The sequence below is a fragment of the Mobula birostris genome, chromosome 9, assembly GCF_030028105.1.
Source record: "Mobula birostris isolate sMobBir1 chromosome 9, sMobBir1.hap1, whole genome shotgun sequence".
Lineage (NCBI taxonomy): Eukaryota > Metazoa > Chordata > Chondrichthyes > Myliobatiformes > Myliobatidae > Mobula > Mobula birostris.
Window position 1 is genome coordinate 19,296,349 of NC_092378.1, and position 21,311 is coordinate 19,317,659.

General features: G+C 41.1%; 1 protein-coding gene across 1 annotated transcript in view; it reads left to right on the forward strand.

Annotated features, from left to right (window-relative positions):
* The window catches only part of LOC140203277 (ankyrin repeat domain-containing protein 26-like), a 127,517-nt gene that overhangs the window by 52,612 nt on the left and 53,594 nt on the right, over window positions 1-21,311 (forward strand). Inside the window, exons 8-14 of the mRNA XM_072269292.1 lie at window positions 8,769-8,829; window positions 8,941-9,176; window positions 10,409-10,550; window positions 11,765-11,835; window positions 15,326-15,398; window positions 19,007-19,078; window positions 19,673-19,746. Coding sequence (XP_072125393.1) covers window positions 8,769-8,829; window positions 8,941-9,176; window positions 10,409-10,550; window positions 11,765-11,835; window positions 15,326-15,398; window positions 19,007-19,078; window positions 19,673-19,746 — 729 coding nt within the window. The remainder of the gene's footprint in view (window positions 1-8,768; window positions 8,830-8,940; window positions 9,177-10,408; window positions 10,551-11,764; window positions 11,836-15,325; window positions 15,399-19,006; window positions 19,079-19,672; window positions 19,747-21,311) is intronic.

Consider the following 21,311-nt stretch of genomic DNA (forward strand, 5'->3'; position numbering starts at 1 on the left):
TTGAAAGTATACACCATTAGACTCATAAGTATATTCTATAGATATTTGCCTAGTAGGGGAATTAAAGATTATGGGGAAAAGGCAGGTAAGTGAAGGTAAGTCCATGGTTACATCAGCCATGATCTTATTGAATGGCGGAGCAGGCTCCTTGAGACAGATGGCCTACTCCTGCTCCTATTTCTTATGTTCTTAAGCTCTATCCGTTGTTATCAGACTCTTGACTAGACTTCTCATATGCTAAAGATTAGCTTGTGATGTTACATGCTCATGGAGATCTGTTTTTTTTTGTGAGAATGCTGTAGTGGTCTTTTGGAGGTCACCTGATGTGATTTTCCCGCCGTTGTGAGGTCACATGATGACATGTGCCCCCCCCCCCACCGTGACTATATAAGGGTCGACTCAGGTGACGCAGTGGGATTTTGAGGTAGAACGTGTTGTATCTCCGTTTCTGTTGTGTTTGTTTTTGTGACTCAGTTTCATTTTTAAAACGGTTGTACGTTCTGTTGAAAGATTCCATATTACTTGGACTGGAAATGTGTGGCTGGAAGTGCCAATTTACTCAATTCCGACAGTTTTTTGAAGGAAGAGTGAAGAATTCGTCGAAGTGAAGGATCGAGAGAAGTTGGCATCGTTTGGGCAGTTTAATAAAGGATCGACTGTCGTTTCTCGTTTCTCACAAACGACAAAGAGACGCAGAAAACTCGTCAAGACGTTTTAAACTTTAATTTGCAAATCAAAGCTGAGACAATCAGAAAGCTAGTAGCTGACTGCCCATCGATGCTTGTATACAGCATTTTTATAGCAATTTTCCTATCTTAGCTACATTATCACTTCCAGTCGGCCTGTGATTACCTATCATCAATATATCCGCTCTCGACTTCCCACTATTGTTTCACTCCCCAACTTAATTATGTCCTAGTTTACATTTTAGACTATATGTCCTCTCATCCCTAACCACAGTTATTTCTTAATTAGTCTTGTGTTGACATGCTGCCCCATATTTCATCACCTTATTCGCCACCGTTATCTTTCTACTTGGTTTCATTCCAGTTCTCTTCATGAATTAATAGTGATCAGGTCAAAAGTCATGGCTACATAGTGAATACCTTCTATTGAGCTAGCAGTGGTTACATAGTAAATATAGAAAATATAATGTGTACATTTGAGTAAATACTGTTGAGTAAATACTGTAATACATAGAAAATACAATGCATTTTCCAATATAATCTGCCCTTTGAGACCCACAGGGTCTCATACAGAGAGAGAGAGGACTGAGAGTCTATGCATAAAAGCTCAAATACAGCCCCGCATTTACTCCCAAATTTGGGTTAAACTATAGTTTCCTGCGCTTAGGACTCAAAGTGTTCTGTCCCTACCTCCCTAGGCCGCTGAGCCAAAAACCCATCCCTTTGTATCTGAGACAGGGAAAAAGACTCAGGAGCCTTCGCAGTCTAATCCCCACATAGTTCATCTCTCTCCTGCTCGTCTTGCGTGTCTCGTAGACTATACGGATATATCATCGGTGCTTCTTTCTCCATAGGGCTCGACCCAATAATTTCCAGGAGCATCGGAAATCATTTCATTGCAGCACGCACTACAAGCGACTTGAGGCATGCAAGAAAACAGCACAGAATGACCGCACTGTTTAGTAATGCAATACCGATGGTTACTGCAGTCTTGGTCAGCCATGCTCCCCATCCTCCTAGTTTACTATTTAACCAGTCAAAGAACTGGTGTCCAAGCCCTGAATTTTGTTTAACTTCCTTTCTTAGATTTTTCAGTTTATTCATTGCTCTGGTAAACGATCCCTCCGGACTAGTGTTATTCGGTATAAAAGTACAGCACTGTTCCCCAAACATTACACAAACCCCTCCTTTCTCTGCCAATAGCCAGTCTAGTACCTGTCTATTCTGCCACGCCACTCTACTGGTCGCATCTAGCTGCTGCCCCAAGGCCTCTAGTGCATCATCGGTGTAGTTAATGAATCTCTGTTGATTATAATATATATAATTTATCCATTCAACATTTTTGCTAATCCCTATTATAGGTATAAGTGCTTCCCAGCCCGCAGCAATCTCATTCCCTGCCTTAAACTCGTTAGGTATACCCCCCGGCTATCCTATACTGCCGATCCGAATCGTCAGGTCGGGCTCATATTTTCTCTTCCTCCGTTTTAGTGTGTTGCCTCGAGGTGTCAAACTGTGTTTCAGGGGATACTACAACTTCTTGAATCAGCATAACACGCGTACATGTACCTGCCCAATTAAGGGGAAGCGTGGATCTCAGACCCCCCTCCTGTCCACGCAGTCACCAGATATCTGCTAACAGGATGGTCTGGGAGTTCAGTGCACCCTCGGGCAGAGGGGTACCTGTCTGGTATCTTCGGCCTGGGATTACATTCCAAATCTTAACACAGTTGCTGCTGAAGTGCCCAACCGAGAGGTCACCCGTCCGCGTGAAACATTCATAACTCAAATGTTCCTGCATTTTAAGCCTTCCCAATCTGGATGTCTGGCTTCTTTTATTTATAGCCCACGGTCTGCTGTAATTACAGTTAGAGGCAAGCTTGTTTTGATCAAACTGCGAGGAAGCCTGGTATAACATACACCAATAAGGGCACATTGGTGTGTTATTAATACATTTCTGATAACAAGGATCCATCCCACTACACATTCCCATACTGCAGGTCTTGACTACACTTGGACACTGCTGCGCACACTGCCCCCTCCGCTCCTTTCGCCATTGCGTGCAGGTGGAGGAGTTATAAGGCATGGGGGCTATGTGTTGCACCGGACTTGCCCTTGAGCATAGATAACAATTCTGTCTCTTCATCATCCCTGCTGTATAATTTGCCCATTGGTACCACATGTTCGGGTACCATGGTATGGAGGTAACTGTTGTGCTCCTCTTACTCCTTTCTCTCAGGTTTTGTGGGATCCTAACAGTCTCATGCCACTTCTGCCAAATTAATGGTCTCCAAAACTGCACACGAGTATCTGAGTGTATCATCCCGGGGGGCGGGACTGGTCGCCCCCAAGTCGTCCCCATTATTTGAAAGAGTACTACCATCCATAACCCCATCCTTAGGGTCTTCGGGCCTGTCCTCAGGACCAAAAATTTCCGTTATTACTTGTTCAAGTTCCTGCAGTTCAATATCAGCTTCTTGTTGCTCTTGTCTGTCCCCTACTGTTTGTTCCTCTTCACCACTTACCTCGGGTGGCCCACCTGACTGTACCTGCGGGATTGCTCTAGTGCAGTGATTGAGATGATACCAGGTGGAGCGTCCTTCCACTTGAACTGCGGTGGGTGATACTTTGGTTACTGTAAAGGGCCCTTCCCTTCTGGGTTCGTTCCACTTTCTTCGAAATGCTCGCACGTAGACCTGATCGCCTGGCTTGATTCCCCTTGATCGATCTCTGGCTCTTTCTGTTTTGCCTGTGCATAAATAGACTTATGTATCATAGTTAATTGTCGCATGTATTGTTTTAATTCCAATTCCAATTGTTCCAAACTAGGCCCTTTATATGGTCCTCTCCACTCGGGCACTGGCATGGGCCTTCCGGTTAGCATTTCATGCGGTGTCAGACACGTCATCCGATTAGTCTGCATGCGGTAACTCATTAATGCTAGCGGTAGTGCATCGACCCAGTTGAGTTTAGTATCTGCACAGATTCTGTTTAGTTTGGTTTTTAAGGTCCCGTTAATTCTTTCCACCATACCCTGCGGCTGAGGGTGATACACACATCGGAATCTCTGCTTTATTCTCAGTGCTTGCAGTACCAACTTGACCACTTTATGGATGAAAGCTGAACCATTGTCTGAGCTAATTTCTGTCGGTATCCCAAACCTTGGGATCACTTCGTTTGTCAGGAATTTCACCACTGTTCCTGCCCCTTGATCTTTCGAGGGTACTGCCTCTACCCATCTGCTGAATCTGTCGATTACCACCAACATGTATCTATTCCCTCTTACTGTTTTTATCATGTCTACATAGTCAATCACTAGGTGTTTAAATGGCCCTTCAGGTACGGGTATATGACCTAGTGGGGTTGTAATTCCTTTTCGAATATTATTCTGCGTGCATACCTCGCACTGTGACAATACATGGTCTACTGAAGCCTGTAAATAAGGCGACCAAAATCCATCCTTTTTTATTTTCCTTATTACTTCCCCCCCTTGCACAATGATCCATCCCATGTGCTTCTGAGATCAGGATAGTCAGTAAAGGGGTGGGAGCTACCAATAGGCCATCTTCTGTGGTCCATAGGCCTTCTGGGTTCTGCTTGGCCCCCCTTTGTCTCCACAGTGTTTGTTCTGCCAAAGTTGCCTTTCCCTGTATTTCAATCAAGTCCTCTACCATAGGTTCCGGCTCTAGACCTACCTGGGGTGCGGTAACAGCCGATGTACACCCAGACGCTTTCCTGGCTGCTTCATCTGCAGCTTGATTTCCCTTTGTTTCCTTACTGGCCCTTCCTGCCCTTAACCTCTCTGCCCCCTCCTTGGGATTTCCAGTTCTGTCTGGGCTGCTGTTTAAATTTATCCTGTCCCCGATAGGGCATTTGCGGAAAAGCTCCCCCAAAGACGTTTATTATTGGCATGGGGTTTTCTGGGCTCTGTCTTACGGCACGACCGGTCCCTCCAATTAATTTCATTAATTTCAACGGCTGTGTTTAAATCGGTCACTGCTGGCAGCATCTTCTTGCCTTTTTCTTTTTCCTTTTTAAGTTCTTCAAGCTGCATTTGTATCAGCTTTCTTTGCACTTCTTGCTGCTCAGTCAACTTTTGTTTGTCTTTTCGATATTTTTCGACCGCATGGACTACGTGGTCCCTGAATTCCTGTGGGGTCATTGACATCAGTCCAACCACTTCCTCAAGTTTAGACTTAACTTGGGGGGGCATTGCATCCAAAACAGTATTTCGGAACATCACGGTCATAAATGGGTTGCCTTCCACCTCTTGTTCAGTTTCCAGTCTCCAACTTTTCAACTGATTTTCTATGTAGGCTGTTGGATTTTCAGTGTCTCCCAGTGGATCCCCTTTCATGGCTTTGGGGTCCATTTTGGGTGGATAGAGCTCCCTGAGGGCCCCCCATACCCTCTGCCTCACTGTGTTAAATCTGGCCCCGTCAATCAGTGTGCTGTCCTCATTCTGTATGCCAGCCACTTCCATCAGCTCTTGCTTGTAGATTGGAGGTTCCCATCAGCCTTATCAGCAGCGCCTTCAAATCTCCCATAGCCAACGTTCGTCCCGTGGTTTCTTCCTCAAAGGCCCTAATCCACTTCCCTGCACCCTCATGTAGGCTGGGCAGGGTGTTTTTCAGCCCTTCCAGGTCCTGGGATCCCCAAGGAATATACTGTACTTGTCCCAATCCTTTTACTAACAACGGCATCATTCTCCCTTTCCGTTTCCACATCTCCTGATTCTCCTCCTCGCCTGACTCCCCATCTGTTTCTGAGCACGTTTTTACTGGCTGCCACATGATTCTTTCCGGGGTTTCCTTTCTCCCTTGGCCTCCTCGTGGAGTTCTTCTTTTCTGCCTTGAACTAGCATTTGCTTGGGCCCATGTGAAATCCTCAAACTCCCCTTGGAAATTCAGTCTCCGCTGTAATTTCCTAATCTCTCCCTCTGTTTCAAATATCTGCCTTTTCACTCTCTCTTTTTCCCCTTCAAGGCTCCTGTCTCCTATCCTCTGCCTACACTCTCTCGTACTCTCTCTTTCGCTACTTAACTCTTGCTCTCCCGACAAGTCTCCTTCTGCTCTAGCCTGTTCAGTTCCGTGCCCATATAACAAAGATTTCTCTTCATCCCTTTTCGCTTTTAATTCCTGTAACCCTTTGATCTCTTCTTCTATTTCCCTTTTCTCCTGTTCTATCTTTGCCCTGTCTTCTTCTATTACCTTCCGTAGTTCCTCCTGCTCCTTTTCGTGATTCTTTCTTTCCTCCTCGATATCTCAGACTTTAATTTCTTCGTTTAGATCCACTCTTCCTGTTATCATCGGGCACTGCTTAAGGGTTTCTTTCTCGTAATAGGGAGGAGGTTTTTCTACGTCTTTCAGGTCTGGGTATAGAGCCGAAGCAGGCTCCCTGTTATGCTTCTCCTCTTTATCAGACTGCTCGTTTCGTTTCTCAGTGTCTTTTTTACTTACTATTAATATACTTCCCGTCTTTCTGAACCTTTCTCCCTCCATCCTAAAGAGTTTTAACACTTCCATTTCTTGTTCCCTTTTTCCTCTCTTTTCTTAGATTTATCTTTGGGTTTGTGATTTTTCATTAGCGCTTCCATTTCCTCACATAAGCTTACATCAAACGTTCCTTCTCTTGGCCATTTCGTGACCAGCTTTTAGTTCTTTTTTCCCATTTTTCTGAAATTTCCGCGATCTTACTTTGACACACCGGGAATTTTCTGCTCAATATTTCTACTGCCGTTCCTTTCTCTGTCATGTTGTTCTCTTTTTCCTTTTTCTATTATGGTATTGTTAGAATCTCACGACTTGCCTATTTAATAATACTATTTCTCTAACTCTATTTCTATGCCTAGCCTTATGATTTATTTCACCAGCGCCTGAATTATCTATTAAACTATCTTTATCTCTTTTAACGTTCTGCCCGGGCAGACCCCTACTTAGGGCGGTTTCCACAGAACCTTTTCCTTTTACCCCTCGCCTATGCAGACCCTTACACTTCTTAAGGCGGTATTCATGATTTTTAATTCTCCCTCCCTGCCTGTTCAGACCTTCGTTTCGTGCGAAGCGGTATCCACAGGGACTTACCAACACCACGTGGAATTTTCTTACTTATTATTACTTTATTCGTACTTACCCCCACTGCCGTGCTCTTGATTAATCCTCTGAGCCTCCTTTTATCCCCAATTCTGCCAGATTCTTTGGATCGGAGAGACCCTTCGGCAGTTGCTTCACACTTCTGAGTCCCGGAGACCCTCCAAAACCAACAGAATTCTTAGTCCGAATTATTGCAAAAAGCGCTCACCTTTTTTCTTTGGGTGCACCCTTAATTCTGATAGCCCCGTGAGGGTCCCCGAGGGACCGGGAAGCGTCCCAATCTGCCGTTCCCTTCCTCGCGGGTCTCTATCCGATCCTGTTCGTGACGCTAATTTTGTCGTGATTTCTCGTTTCTCACAAACGACAAGGAGACGCAGAAAACTCGTCAAGACGTTTTAAACTTTAATTTGCAAAGCAAAGCTGAGACAATCAGAAAGCTAGTAGCTGACTACCCATCGATGCTTGTATACAGCATTTTTATAGCAATTTTCCTGTCTTAGCTACATTATCACATCCAGCCGGCCTGTGATTACATATCATCAATATATCCGCTCTCGACTTTCCACTATTGTTTTACTCCCCAACTTAATTATGTCCTAGTTTACATTTTAGACCATATGTCCTCTCATCCCTAACCACAGTCATTTCTTAATTAGTCGTGCGTTGACATACTGCCCCATATTTCATCACCTTATTCGCCACCGTTATCTTTCTACTTGGTTTCATTCCAGTTCTCTTCATGAATTAATAGTGATCAGGTCAAAAGTCATGGCTACACAGTGAATGCCTTCTATTCAGCTAGCAGTGGTTACGTAGTAAATATAGAAAATACAATGTGTACATTTGAGTAAATACTGTAATACCTAGAAAATACAATGCATTTTCCAATACGACCTTATTGAGTCTTCGTTGAAGAGAAGCTGCATTGAGATAACTCTTGCAATAGCGCAATGAGTTGATGCACAAAGGTTCTCTCTCTCTAAACAATGTAAGGTACGTCGATTTAAACTGTTTATTTTCGGCATCGGGAACCCTGTGGACAGAACCGGCAGTAAAGGTGCGTCGGTGAAGAATTCGTTCTCCAGAGAAGTCTTTCCCAATTGAATGTGTAAAACTGTTGGGACTTTCGAAGTTATCGCTTTAAGAACTGTATCTGACTGTATCGCTTTAAGAACTGTTTTCGCATTTAACTCTTTAAGAGCCAGAGCCGAGTGGAGTTGATGAACGGCTGCGTACCTGTTTAACCTCCGGTGGAAGTTTTCCTTTCCTTGTTTTTTTTTCGCTTATCGCTTATATGTGTTTAATAAATGTTCGGTTATTTTTATAAAACCTGTCTCGATTAATATTCATTGTTGCCGATGACGTAACAGCGATTACACAATGTACCTTGTCATGGAGCTTGCACTTTGTTTATGTGCATTGGATGGTCCCTGTAGCTGCTGTGATGTATTTTATATTGTGATTGGTATTTTATCTCGGTATATTGAGGTGGATTATTTGTTACATTGGTTCCACTCCCTCTCTTACTTCCCATCTCCTTCTCACTTACTGTCTCTGATAAGTTACCTATTTTTTTATTGTTTTATCACTCACCTAACTCAAAGGAAAATTAATAGTAGTTACTTAACCTACTAGCACATCTCCAGGTTATAGGAGGACCCAGAGCATTGTGGGAAAAAGCAGTCACAGAGAGAGGATGTAGCCATTCCACATTGACAGCATCAAAGGTCAGGATGAAATACAGGTGACTGGAGCAGGGAGCTAGCAGCAATGATGGTTAAGATGTTAGCAGAATAGTTCATTATTTATTCTTAAACTTAAAATATCATATACTTAAGTGAAATATATTGTATAAATATGTTTATGTAAGACTGAGGGAAGCAGGAAATTGAATTGACAGCAAATTGAGTTGATATTATATTGGTATTTGTGCTTTTGGCCAAATTTTAAATATGTACTGTTCATAACCATTAATAATGTCTATTTACAGACAATCCAGAAGTTTAATTTGACCAACTTGCTAAATTCTTCACAGCGAAACAAGGAAAACAGTAAGTTATTGAGAAAATAATTGGGAAAAAAAATCGAGTACTGATTTGCTTAGTGTGTAGTTAATAACATGCCATTTCAATGCTTATAAACAAATGATTTCTCTGTTTTAGGTACTGAAGAGGCCACATCTGGCAAAACCCATCTCATGGACAATTTGCAACCAGTTAAATCGGATAAAGTTAGGGTGGAAAAGTTAGAAGATGACCATCAAGATGAAGAAGAAACATTTGAGAGTAGTGGTTCATTAGTCCAGTCCAGGAATTGTTCTCCTGTAACTGTTGGCTGTTCATTCAGTTTTCCTGTAGAAAATCATTTAAATTCTACTCCATCAAAAGACAACAAAGAGGTAATTATTTCTCAATTTTTAAAACAAAACTGTATTTTTATTTCTTAAATATTGAAGTGAAAATAGGGAATTGATGAGTAGTAATCCAAAACAGCTTAACTGGAAAGTAATTATTAGCTGTAATAATACAGAAAAAGTAGAGCAGTGTGAAGGTGTTTTAGTTTTGAGCAAGAAAGCATTGTACATAAAGATGTCAGTGAAGAAGAGGCTATTTAAGAGGAAGAAGATACTAAGGTGATTGTTATGATGAGGTTCTTGATGTATAAAGGTGCTGAGAAAGTTCATTCAATCAGAATTAAGCAGTTAGTATAGTTTCTTTTTATTTAGAGATACAGCATGATAACAATCCCGTGCTGCCCAATTAACCTACTAACCTGTATGAGGAACGTGGGAGGAAACTGGAGCACCTGGAGGAAATGCTCACGGAGAGAACATAAACTCCTTGTAGGCAGTGGCAGAATTGAACCTGCGTTAGTACGCTGTAATAGCATTACGCTAACTGCTGTGCTATTGTCATAGCCTCTAGTGGTAAAATGATACTGACGTTTGCACCGAGAAAACAATCAAGCTTAATTTAAAGGTCACACATGAACAATGATAATTTGTAATTAAACTGAACAAATAACTGTATTGTTCAAAATCATGAAACTGTTAAAATTTAGAATTGTTATGATCGTGTTCCGTCTAAGATGTGTGGGTGCAGGGCCGCGCAGTTACTGAAATGCTCTTGCACACATAGCCTTTGTTGCCAGACAGCTGGAATTTATTTATATAACATTAATATAAGGCGCTGCCCAGTTTTCAGGCTCAGAGTAATGGTTGGTCCGCACAATCGTAAAAAGAATTAGAAGGAATTCGTCAGTCATGCCATAGGGTTTCGGCCCAAAACATCGACTGTACTTTTTTCCACAGATGCTGCCTGGCCTGCTGAGTTCCTCCAGCATTTTGTGTGTGTTGTTTTAAAAATAGTATTGTCTTTTGTTTCCAAATATATATCACTGTTTAAAAAGCTTTAGATTAATTGTTTGTTTTTGTTTTGCATGTATACTATTTTGAAGGGCCGACTTCACAAATTTGTTTGTCTAGCATTTGATCACAGATTCCCTTAAATTTTTTCCTTAATTGTTTAACTCAATTATAATAGATTATTTTTTTTCTCTAGCCCTTTCATGAATTGAGTATTTGTATTTGATTATATAAAACATAATTATGAAATCTGTTCTCTTGTATAGGGCATGTTCTTGGAAGAGGAGGAGGCCCAGCCTTTAAAAGCTTGTTCCAAAAGGTCAGAACTTGAAGCAATGCAACCTTTTGATTTTAGTGAAACTTCTGCATTTCAAGAACAAAAGACTTCATGCAAAATAAATAGAAGAGGTATCTTAGATTCAAGTTTTATGTTGTGTTTTTTTATTTGGGATGATTACCAATTTCCCAATTATTTATTTTTTGTTGTGCTAATAAAATCTTCGTGATGGACAAGCTGTAGGGTCAATGGCACAGTTATAATGCATTGCAGTTTTAGGTCAGTGAGTGCAAAAACAGCAGGTAGCTCACCATAATATTCTGTAAGCATGGTTGGAAGTATATTTTCGTGAATAATGTTAGGAAGATTCTAATGCAAGTTTAAAAGTTCCAAACTGGAGGATTTGCGACACTTCAATACAGTATTGATGCTGCATATATGGTTTTGAACATAATTTATACCTAGTGGCTTTTCCATTTCCAACATTTACGTTAGCTCTTTACTGGGATACTTAGCAAAATTGTAGTAAGATTTATAGCCTAGCTAATTGGTAGCAGAGTTTGAGGCTATCAATGGTTGTCAGGCAGGAAATTTGGCTTTCAGTAATGTACCAGAGGGAGTTATGCAAATTAGTACAGCATGCATGTGTGAACCCTGAACATGAAGAATATCAAAATATTGAATACCACTTCTACAGTGCTAGACAATTTAGTATAATAATATGTGAATTTCTTTGTGTACTTAATGTAGCTGCCTCATCAAGGACTATTCCATCATTAAGAAGTCAGAAGTTAGTCTATTTGAATAACAAGTCCTTGTAAAATGTCGATATCCCAGGTTAATCTCGTAACTTATTTATAAGTTGCATTTATGTTTGTGGCAAGGGCAGCCTCTATCAGAGCCCCCACATCTCTAACATCCAATAACATTACTTTTACAAAATTGCCCATTATCAGCACATTTCATGTCAAAAGCTTTTAGAACCCAATAATGATATTTCAATATCTTTGAAAGAACAACTCCAAGAGAGTGATACTGCATTATTTCATAAGATGTTTCTGAGCGCAAAACTTTAGCTCACACTTGTCTTGTTCTAAAGTTGGACTCATTAAGAAAATCCATCCTTGAATACTCTGCTGTTAACCACCAAGTGAATACTTTACATAGTTCCATCAAATTCAAGTCTAGAAAATCGAAAGGAATAGTTCTTTGATTGTCATTTGTTGAATCCAGATAAAATATCATGTGATTTAGAAAACAAAAAATACTTTCATAATGGAGGCCAGCATTTTCATCTAATCGAAAATCATTATTCAATAAAATATTTTAATTCTTTACCATGTAGACCTACTGTTAGAGCTGGGTTTGGAAGAGTCGGAGGTGGAAGCAGACACAGAATCTCTTCAGGATTCTGAGGTATGTTTAGTAAATGTTGTGACTATTACTTAATGCAAAGTATCACGTTTAGCTCATCAGAATGGTTGTTTGTAATATTGTGTTATAAATTAAAATGGGTCATTAAGTCATAAAATCATAAAACAGAAATATGTCATTTGACATACAGGATCTGCTCCATCTTTTTGCAGTCACAACAGGACAACAGCAGATGTGATTTCATTGGCTCTTCACTCGACCCTGGAACAATATGCATACATCAGGATTTTCTTCATTGTCTACGGTTCTGCGTTTGACACTATGGACCCCTCAGAACTAATTAAAAAAGCTCCAAGACCTTGGCCTTAATACCTCCCTGTACAACCGTATCCTCATTCTCTTCACTTGCAGACCCCAGTAGATTCAGATTGGCAGCACATTTCCTTTACAATCACCATCAGCACAGGTACACCACAAGACTGTGTACTTAGCCCCCTGCTCTTCTCACTTTATACTTTTGACTATAAGGCTAAGTTTGCTGAAGGCACTACTGTTGTTGGCTGAATCAAAGGTGATGACTTATCAACATATTGGACGGATAGTGGAAATCTGGCTGAATGGTGCCACAACAACATCCTCTGTCTTGACATCAGCAAAATCAAGAAGCTGATAATTGACACAGATAGGAAACTGAAGGTTCATCAGCCTGTTCTCATGGATCAGAGGTGGAAGTGGTCAGTAACTTTAAATTCCTCAGCATTATCATTTCAGACAATTTATCCTGGGTCCAGTACATAAGGGCCAATACAAAAAAGGTATGACATCGCCTCTACATCAAAGTTTGGAAAGATAACATGCTGAATCTAAAACTTTGATAAACTTCTATAGATGCACAATGAAGTGTATACTGACTGGTTGCATCACAGCCTGGTATGGAAACACCAGTGCCCTCGAACAGAAAAGCCTACAAAAGTAGTGGATTCAGCCCAGTTTATCCCACTACTGAGCACATCTACAAGGAGTGCCGTCGAAAGCAGGAAAGCAACTTCCATGATTAATGACACTCACCATCCAAGCTATGCTCTATTCTCTCTGCTGCCATCAGGAAGGAGGTACAGGAGCCTTAGATCCCACACGATCACATTCAGGAACAATTATTACTCCTCAACTATCAGGCTCCTGAATCAGAGTGGATAAGTTCACTCAACCCATCACTGAACTAATTCCACAACCTATGGGCTCACTTTCAAGGACGACAACTTGTGTTCTCAATACTTATTTATTATTACTATTATTATAGTGATTTTTTTTGTGTTTGCTCAATTTGTCTTTTATGCATTGGTTGTTTGCCTCTGTTCATTGCTTCTATTGGTTGCTTTGTATTTATTGTGAATATCTGCAAGACAAGGAATCTCAGGATAGTATATGGTAACATGTATGTGGTGTGATAAAAAATTGACTGACTTTGACTTTGAGTCTGTTGCCAATTGTCATGCATTCATTTACACTAATGCCATTTTATTGTCTCCATATTCCCATCAGTTCCCTTCTGATTCTACCACTTATGTTAGCACCATGAGCAATTTACAATAGTCAATGAATCTACTAACCTGCACACATTTAGCACATGGATTTAAACTCAAGCACACTAAGGAAATCCTCAAAGTCATGGGGAGAATATGCAAACTCCATACAGATAGAACTGGAGGTCCGGAACAACCTTGTGTTTTTGGAACTGTGTGGCAGTAGCGTTACTATCTGTGCTGGCCTTTAAAGCTTGGCATGATAATAAGTTTTAATGAGTCGCCTTAAAATATCTGAAATATTTTGCTGAGAAACTGAAGAAAAACCGTTATAGAAGTTTACATTTATAGTTGATCTTCAAAGTCAAAATCATTCCATGATAAACATCTTGATAAAAAGGTGAAATCTATATAACCAAAAGCTCGAGAAATCAATCACAAAGAAGATTTTAAAGGAACACGTGATAAATGCTATAGAACTGATTTCTTTTAACTTTCAGTAATTTTTATCCCCCTCTCTCCCTTCTCTCTTTTCCCATTTCTGGTTCTTAACCCTTTCCTCACTGGCCCAACAAGTCCCTGTAGTGCCCCTCCTGTTTCCTTTTCTCTCATGGTCCACTCTCCTCTGTTTGATTCCATCATCAGCCCTTTACCTTTCCCACCTATCACCTTGTAGCATCTCACTTCTACCCCCTCTCCCAGTTACCCACCTTCCTCCTCACCTGGTTTCTCCTACCACCTACTAGCTTGTACTCTTTCCTCTATCCCCACCTCCCATCTTGTTTTTTTGCTGCCTTCCCCCCTTCCTTCCCGATCCTAGTGAAGGATCTCAGTCTGACACATCGATTGCTTATTCTCCATAGATGCTGTTTGACCTGTTGAGCTCAAGCATTTTGAGTGTACGTTTTGTTTTCCATCCTGTGTGGATAATCTCATCTTTATCTACATTGACAATTGGCTGCCAAAAATTCATGGGAGGATAGGGCTATTGCAGGTTGATTCAAGGAAAAATGTTAAGCGTAGGCTGATGAAAGAAAAGGAAGGATTCAGAGTGAGATAGAGAATATACATAATTGAAAGGAAGAAACAAAATGGAGTTAGACAAGATGGAAGAAAAGCCTTGCCCAGAAAGGGCAGAAGTGACAAAATTAATAGTTGCGCATTCTGGAGCCTAAGTTAAAATGAATCCAGTCAATCATGTTGAAAATCAATTAGTGAACTATGGCAAAATGCTAAATTATTCATTGATGTCAAGTTAAAGAGATAAAGCAAATTGTTTATTTTTGTTAAGAGTAAGTAAGAAAGGTTCTGTCAAAGGATCTGCCAATCCATTCTAAAGAGGATTGTAAGAAAAGGCAGGTTGCATTTTAAATTCATTGTGTTCTTAATGATTCTAATCATCTAAAGAAATATTCCAAATCACTGACAGCTTTGACAGGTGGCAAAGCTAATGATACAGTTGTTAGAAGACTTCTGCCCAACCCATGCCATCTTGTCACATTATTTATGCGATGCTGCCACCTATGGACTTGACACTAGGCTTGAGGTTTGGCTACGCAGGTGATGAGTGTAAGAAACCAGGCCACAATGAGAAAGAAATGCAGGTCACTGTACACTGCTCACCAACTAGTATATTTTGGAAGTTGTTTAACATTATAATACTGCTAAAAAATTAATGCAGTTCCATTCTCTGGTTCTTTATAAGGTTTACAAAGCACACCATTGTAAAACTTATTTGAAACAGTATTCAGTGGGCTTGCTCTATTTTCAAGCCATTTATATTGCAGTCTCTCTGAGGAAATTTGCAAATATGGGACTAGTTGATTTGTTCAATTATCCCTTTCTCATTGGAGGAAGACAAGTTTTTCATCATAGAACCGCAGTTCAAAATCTGTTTGCTGCCATGTCACTGTGGTGACATGATCAATTGAAATAATTTCAATTATATAATGCTTTGCTAAAATATTATAGATGAGAAATTATATCAAGCCCTTTCTTTCTAATTTTAGTCCATCTCAGAAGGCTCAGGGGACGAATGTGGTATCCTAGGCCAAAGGAATATTAAGATGAACCAGAATGAAGGTAATTGTATTTGTTTTTTTTCTTTAAAATATTAACACTATCAACTTTTCTCAAAATTGAATAGAATTTTTAAAATATGCTAGAATTCATAGTTTAAAGGACACTAATTTGGAGAATGTGGTTTAGGATATCAGAGAATTAGTCATGGATTATGATCAAACTGACTCAAAGAGTTTTGGTAGATGCTGGAAATCTTGAGTAACACACACAAAATTCTGCAGGAACTCAGCAGGTCTAGCAACATCTATGGAGGAAATGAATAATCAATGTTTCGGGCCAAAACCCTCATCAAGGCTGGAAAGAAAGAGGGCAAAAGCCACAATAAAAAGCTGGGAGAGGAATGAACACAAGCTGGTAGGTAGTAGTTAAGTTCAGGTGAGGGGGGAAGATGGGTGGGGAAGGGGATGAAAAGGTGTGAGAAGCTAGAAGGTGTTAGGTGAAAGGTGCAAAGGACTGAAGAAGAATTTTGATCGGAGAGAATGGTTAGACCATGGAATAAAGGGAAGGAAGTAGGGAACCAGAGGGAGGTGATGGACAGGTCTTGATGATTTCTTTGTTTGGCATAAATGAGATTAACAGAAACAGTTGATAAAATTTGAGCTAATGAAGTTTCATCTACATAAATATGTCAATGTATTCTCGTGTTTGTGTTGTCCTCACCTACCACCCCACCAGCCTCCATGTCCAGTACATACTTCTCCATAACTTCCACCATCTCCAACGGGATCCCACCACCAAACACATCTTTCCCTCCCCCTACTTTTTGCTTTCCCCATGGATCACTTCCTATGCGACACCCTTGTCCATTCGTCCCTCCCCACTGATCTCCCTCCTGGTGCGGTTATCCTTGCAAGCAGAACAAATGCTACACCTCCCCTTACACCTACTCCTTCACTAGCATTCAGGGCCCCAAACAGTCCCTTCAGGTGAGGCAACACTTCACCTGCGAGTCTGCTGGAGTCATCTACTGTATCTGGTGCTCCCATTGTGGCCTCCTGTTTATCGGTGAGACCTGACGTAGATTGGACGATCGCTTCACCAAGCACCTTTTCTCCATCCACCAGAGAAAGCGGGATCTCCTGGTAGCCAGCCATTTCAATTCTACTTCCATTCCCATTCCACATGTCAGTCTGTGACCTTTTTACTGCCAAGATGAGGCCATACTCAGGATGGAGGACCAATACCTTATATTCAGCCTGGGTAGCCTCCAACCTGATGGCAGGAACATCGATCCATTTCCCCATTTCTGTTTCCCTCCCTTACCATGTCTCCTTATCTGCCCATCCCCTCCCTCTGATGCTCCTCCCACTTCCCTTTCTTCCAGGTCTTCTACCTTTCCTATAAGATCCTCCCTTCTCCCTTTATCTCTTTGACCAATCAACTCCCCAGCTCTTTATTTCACCTTCCACCTCACCTGTTATCTTGTACTTTTTCTTCCTCTCCACCCACCCCCACCCCACCTTCTTACTGTGACTTCTCTAGGATTAAACTAGAGTTTTTGTGGTTCATTTTGGCATTATGTAATTTCCAAACTGAAATACAGCAGCAACTTGTTTTTGAATTGAATAGGAAGTTACTTTAATTTTCAGCAAATCAGCCAAGCCTTCAGACCATAATGATTTGAAAACACAAGCAGTCTTTAACAAGGAGGTTTGCATTGGACAATACTTCATTTGGTAACTGGAGAATTGAATTCCAGTTTTTCCCTAATTTGGTTTTCATGTGGCATAGAATTAAATCCGGCAACTGATTTGATTTTTAACAGAGACATACAGTATATACGTTGGGGGGGGTTGGGCGCGGGGTGTGTGTGGACACACACGTGTACAATAAAAATATACAATATAAAAGTGCAAGCCTTATTTATTCATTTGTACACATTACTTTCCAAATCCTCGAATAGAACATGAGGTACTGCAGATGCTGGAAATCTAGAGCAATACACACAATGTGCTAGAGGTTAGCAGGTCAGGCAGCATCCATAGATGGGAATAAACATTGATGTTTTGGGCTGAGACCCTTCATCAGGTCTGGAAAGGAATGGGGCAGTAGTCAAAGTAGGAAGGTGGGGTAGAGGAGGAAGTATTAGGTGGCAGGTGTTAGGTGAAACAGGGAGAGGGGAAGGGGATGAAGTAAAGAGCTGCAAAGTTGATGGGTGAAAGAGATAAAGGACTGGAGAAGGGGGAATCTAGTAGGAGAAGACAGAAGACCCTGGAAGAACAGGAAGGGGGAGGAGCACCAGAGGGAGGTGATGGGCAGGTAAGACGAAAAGTTGTGAGAGGAAAACAAGAATGAGGAATGATGAAGGAGAGGAGGGGTGTAATTAATGGAAGTTCGAGAAATCAGTGTTTACGCCATCAGGTTGGAGGCTACCCAGACAAAATATAAGATGTTGCTCCTTCACCCCAAGTGTGATCTTATCGTGATATTAGAGGAGGCTATGGACTAACATGTTGGAATAGGAATGGGAAGTGGAATTGAAATGCGTGGCCACAGGGAAATTCCACTTTTTGTGGCAGGCAGAGTTAAGGTGCTCTAACGAAGCAGTCTTCTACTTTACGCCAGGTCTCACCGATAGACAGGAGGCCACATTGGGAGCACCGGATAGAGTAGATGACCACAATAGGCTCGCAAGAGAAATGTTGCCTCACCTGAAAGGACTGTTTAGGGCCCTGATGGTGGTGAGGGTCAAGTTGTAGGGGCAGGTGTGGCAATTGACCCACTTACAAGTATAAGTGCCAGGAGGGTGATTAGTGGGGAGGGACGAGTGGTCAAGGGAATTGCATAGAGAGCAATCCATGCGGAAAGTGGGGAGGGGAAAAGATGTGTTTGGTGGTGGGATCCTATTGGAGATGGCAGAGGTTACGGAGACTTATGTGCTGGATGCAGAGGCTTGTAGGATGGTAGATGAGGACAAAGGAATCCTATCCCTGGTTTGGCAGCGGGAGGATAGGGTAAGGGCAAATGTGCATGAAATGGATGAGATGTGGATGAGGGCAGCATTGATGGTGTAGGAAGAGAAGCTTCTTTCTTTGAAGAAGGTTCTTCTTGTCCTCACCAACCATCTGATAAGCCTCCACATCAGCAACACCTTGTATTCCATTTGGGTAGCTTCCAACCTGATGCCATGGATATCAATTTCACAAACTTCCAGTAATTACTTCCCTCCTCATCATTCCCTTTCCTGTTTCCCTCTCACACCTTCCCTTCTTACATACACATCACCACGTCCGAGTGTTGCTCCCCCTTTCCTTTCTTCGATGGTCTTCTGTCCTCTTCCTATGAGATTCCCCCTTCTCCTGTCCTTTATGTCTTCCACCAACCAACTCCCCAGCTCTTTACTTCACCTTCTTCCCTTCTCCTGGTTTCACCTATCACCTGCCACCTTGTACTCCTTCCTCCACTCCCCCACCACCTTACTCTGACTTCTTCTGCCTTTTCCAGTCCTAATGAAGGGTCTCAGCCTGAAGCATTGACTGTTTATTCTCATCCATAGATGCTGTCTGACCTGCTAAGCTCCCCCAGCACACTGTGTATGCTGAACATAAATTCTGATTGAATATGTTTCAGTGGTTGTAATTTGGCAATAAAATTTGTATTTTTTTTAGATACAGTAGATGACTCAGACTGGGACTCTGAAAGTAGTTCTGTCAAAACGCCAAAAACGAACCGCCAAACTGGTATGTTTATTCCATCACAACCATTTTTTACTCCACTCCAAACAGTATTTATTCTTAAGCTCAAACCTGTATATTATTTATTATCGATTTTTGTATGGTTAATTTTTCATCACAATTACTCAGTCACAGAACATTGTGTATTACTGGACTAAGGAAATCTTGAATAGATTCTAGGTCTGTATATTTATCAAACAATAGAATTTTTAAATTGTTTAGACACTATGCATTGATGTCTGAAGCAGTATTAGAACTGTACTTGCAACACACACAAAAATGTTGGAGGAACTCAGCAGGCCTGGCAGCTGACATTTCAGGCCTAAATCCTTCATCAGGACTTCATTCAAAACTGTACTTGGAGTGCATGGAACTACAGAACGGAATAAAATAACTGAAGTATCGTTTTCGTAACATAATTGAGTATAAAATGCTTGGCAGTAATGGCTGAACGATAATATGGCTTGTCCTGGAAGCTGTCTCATTGACTCTGTGCACCTCATCTCAAGCATCTGCAGTCTGTGGAAGGAATAAATAGGCAAAGATTTTAAAAGTGCACTGTTTTATTATTGATGGAACAATCTTTAAATATGTTTGCAGCTTCCCGAGGGGAGGCGTCTCCAACTGAGGATGGAGGTAATGAAAATAGAAAGAATTATGAAGGGAAAGCTGAGGTGAGCTACTAATGTATATGTGTTGAATTCAAGCAAATTTGATTGTGTATTTTAAAATTAAAGTCTTTAAAAATACACACACAACAAAACACTGATTTTGTTTGATCGCAAACAACAGGAATTCTGCAGGTGCTGGAAATTCTGATTTTGTTTGATATTCATTTTCGTGTATGGGCTTTGCCAGCAAGGCCATTGTTTATTTTGTATCGCTAATGCCCTCTAAAAAGGTGACTCAGGGACTCCCAAGTCCTCTTGCATCTCTGATTTTCTCCTCACTTAAAAAATAGTCAATGCCTTTATTCCTCCAACCAAAGTGCATGACACTTCCCTACACTATATTCAATCTGCCACTTTTTTGCCCATTTTCCCAATTTGACTAGGTCTCCCTGCTTCTTCAAGACTACCTGTGCCTCCACTTGCCTTCGTAGTTTCCGTAAACTTGGCCACAAAGCCACCAATTCCATCATTCACATCATTGACGTATTTCATGAAAAGAATCAGTCCCAATATGGACCCTGAGGGACACCACTAGTCACTGGCAGCCAGCCAGAAGAGGCCCCCTTTATTCCCAATCTTTGCCTCCTGCCAATCAGCAATCTTCCATCTTTCCTGTAATACCATGGACTGTTATCTTGTAAAGCAGCCTCTTGTTAAGCATGTTTGCACCTTGTCAGAGGCCTTTTGATAATTTAAACACCCACTGTCCTTTGTCTATCTTACCTGTTATTTCCACAGATATGATTCAGAATCAGGTATATTATCATCGGCATATGACGTGAAATTTGTTAACTTAGCAGCAGCAGTTCAATTGAATACATAATCTAGCAGAGAGAAAAAAAATAAAAATAATAAATAAACAAGTAAATTAATTACAGTATACATATATTGAATAGATTAAAAAAATGTGCAAAACCAGAAATACTGTAAATGTAAAAAAAAGTGAGGTAGTGTCCAAAGATTCAATGTCCATTTAGGAATCGGATGGCAGAGGGGAAGAAGCTGATCCTGAATCGCTGAGTGTGTGCCTTCAGGCTTCTGTGCCTCCTACCTCTTGGTAACAGTGAGAAAAAGGCATGTCAGATAAGATTTCCCCTTAAGGAAACCACACTGACTTTGGCCTATTTTATCATGTGCCTCCAAGTAGCCAAAATCTAATCCTTCATAATAGACCCTAACACCCTCCCAAACACTGCACTGAAGGCTACCTGGCCTATAGCTTCCTTTCTTCTGCCTCTCTCCCTTCCTAAACCCACGGGGTTCACAGGGAGAACTTATAAACTCCCTACAGACCGTGCTGAAGCTGAACTCAGGAACGCCCCGAGTTGTAATTGCATTGCATTGCACTAACTGCTATGCTATCATGGCACCCTTCCTTCCTTAAGTGAGGAGATCAAAAGTGTTTGCTGTATATCAGCTATGGCCACACCAAAATCCAGGACAGTTTCAGCAAAACCTACCTACTTTTGTACTCTATCTTCCTCACTATTAATTCATGTGTATTTTTCATTTTTTTGTGTTTTGTACATTTTGAATCCTATTTGTGCACATTACATGCTACTTATGTT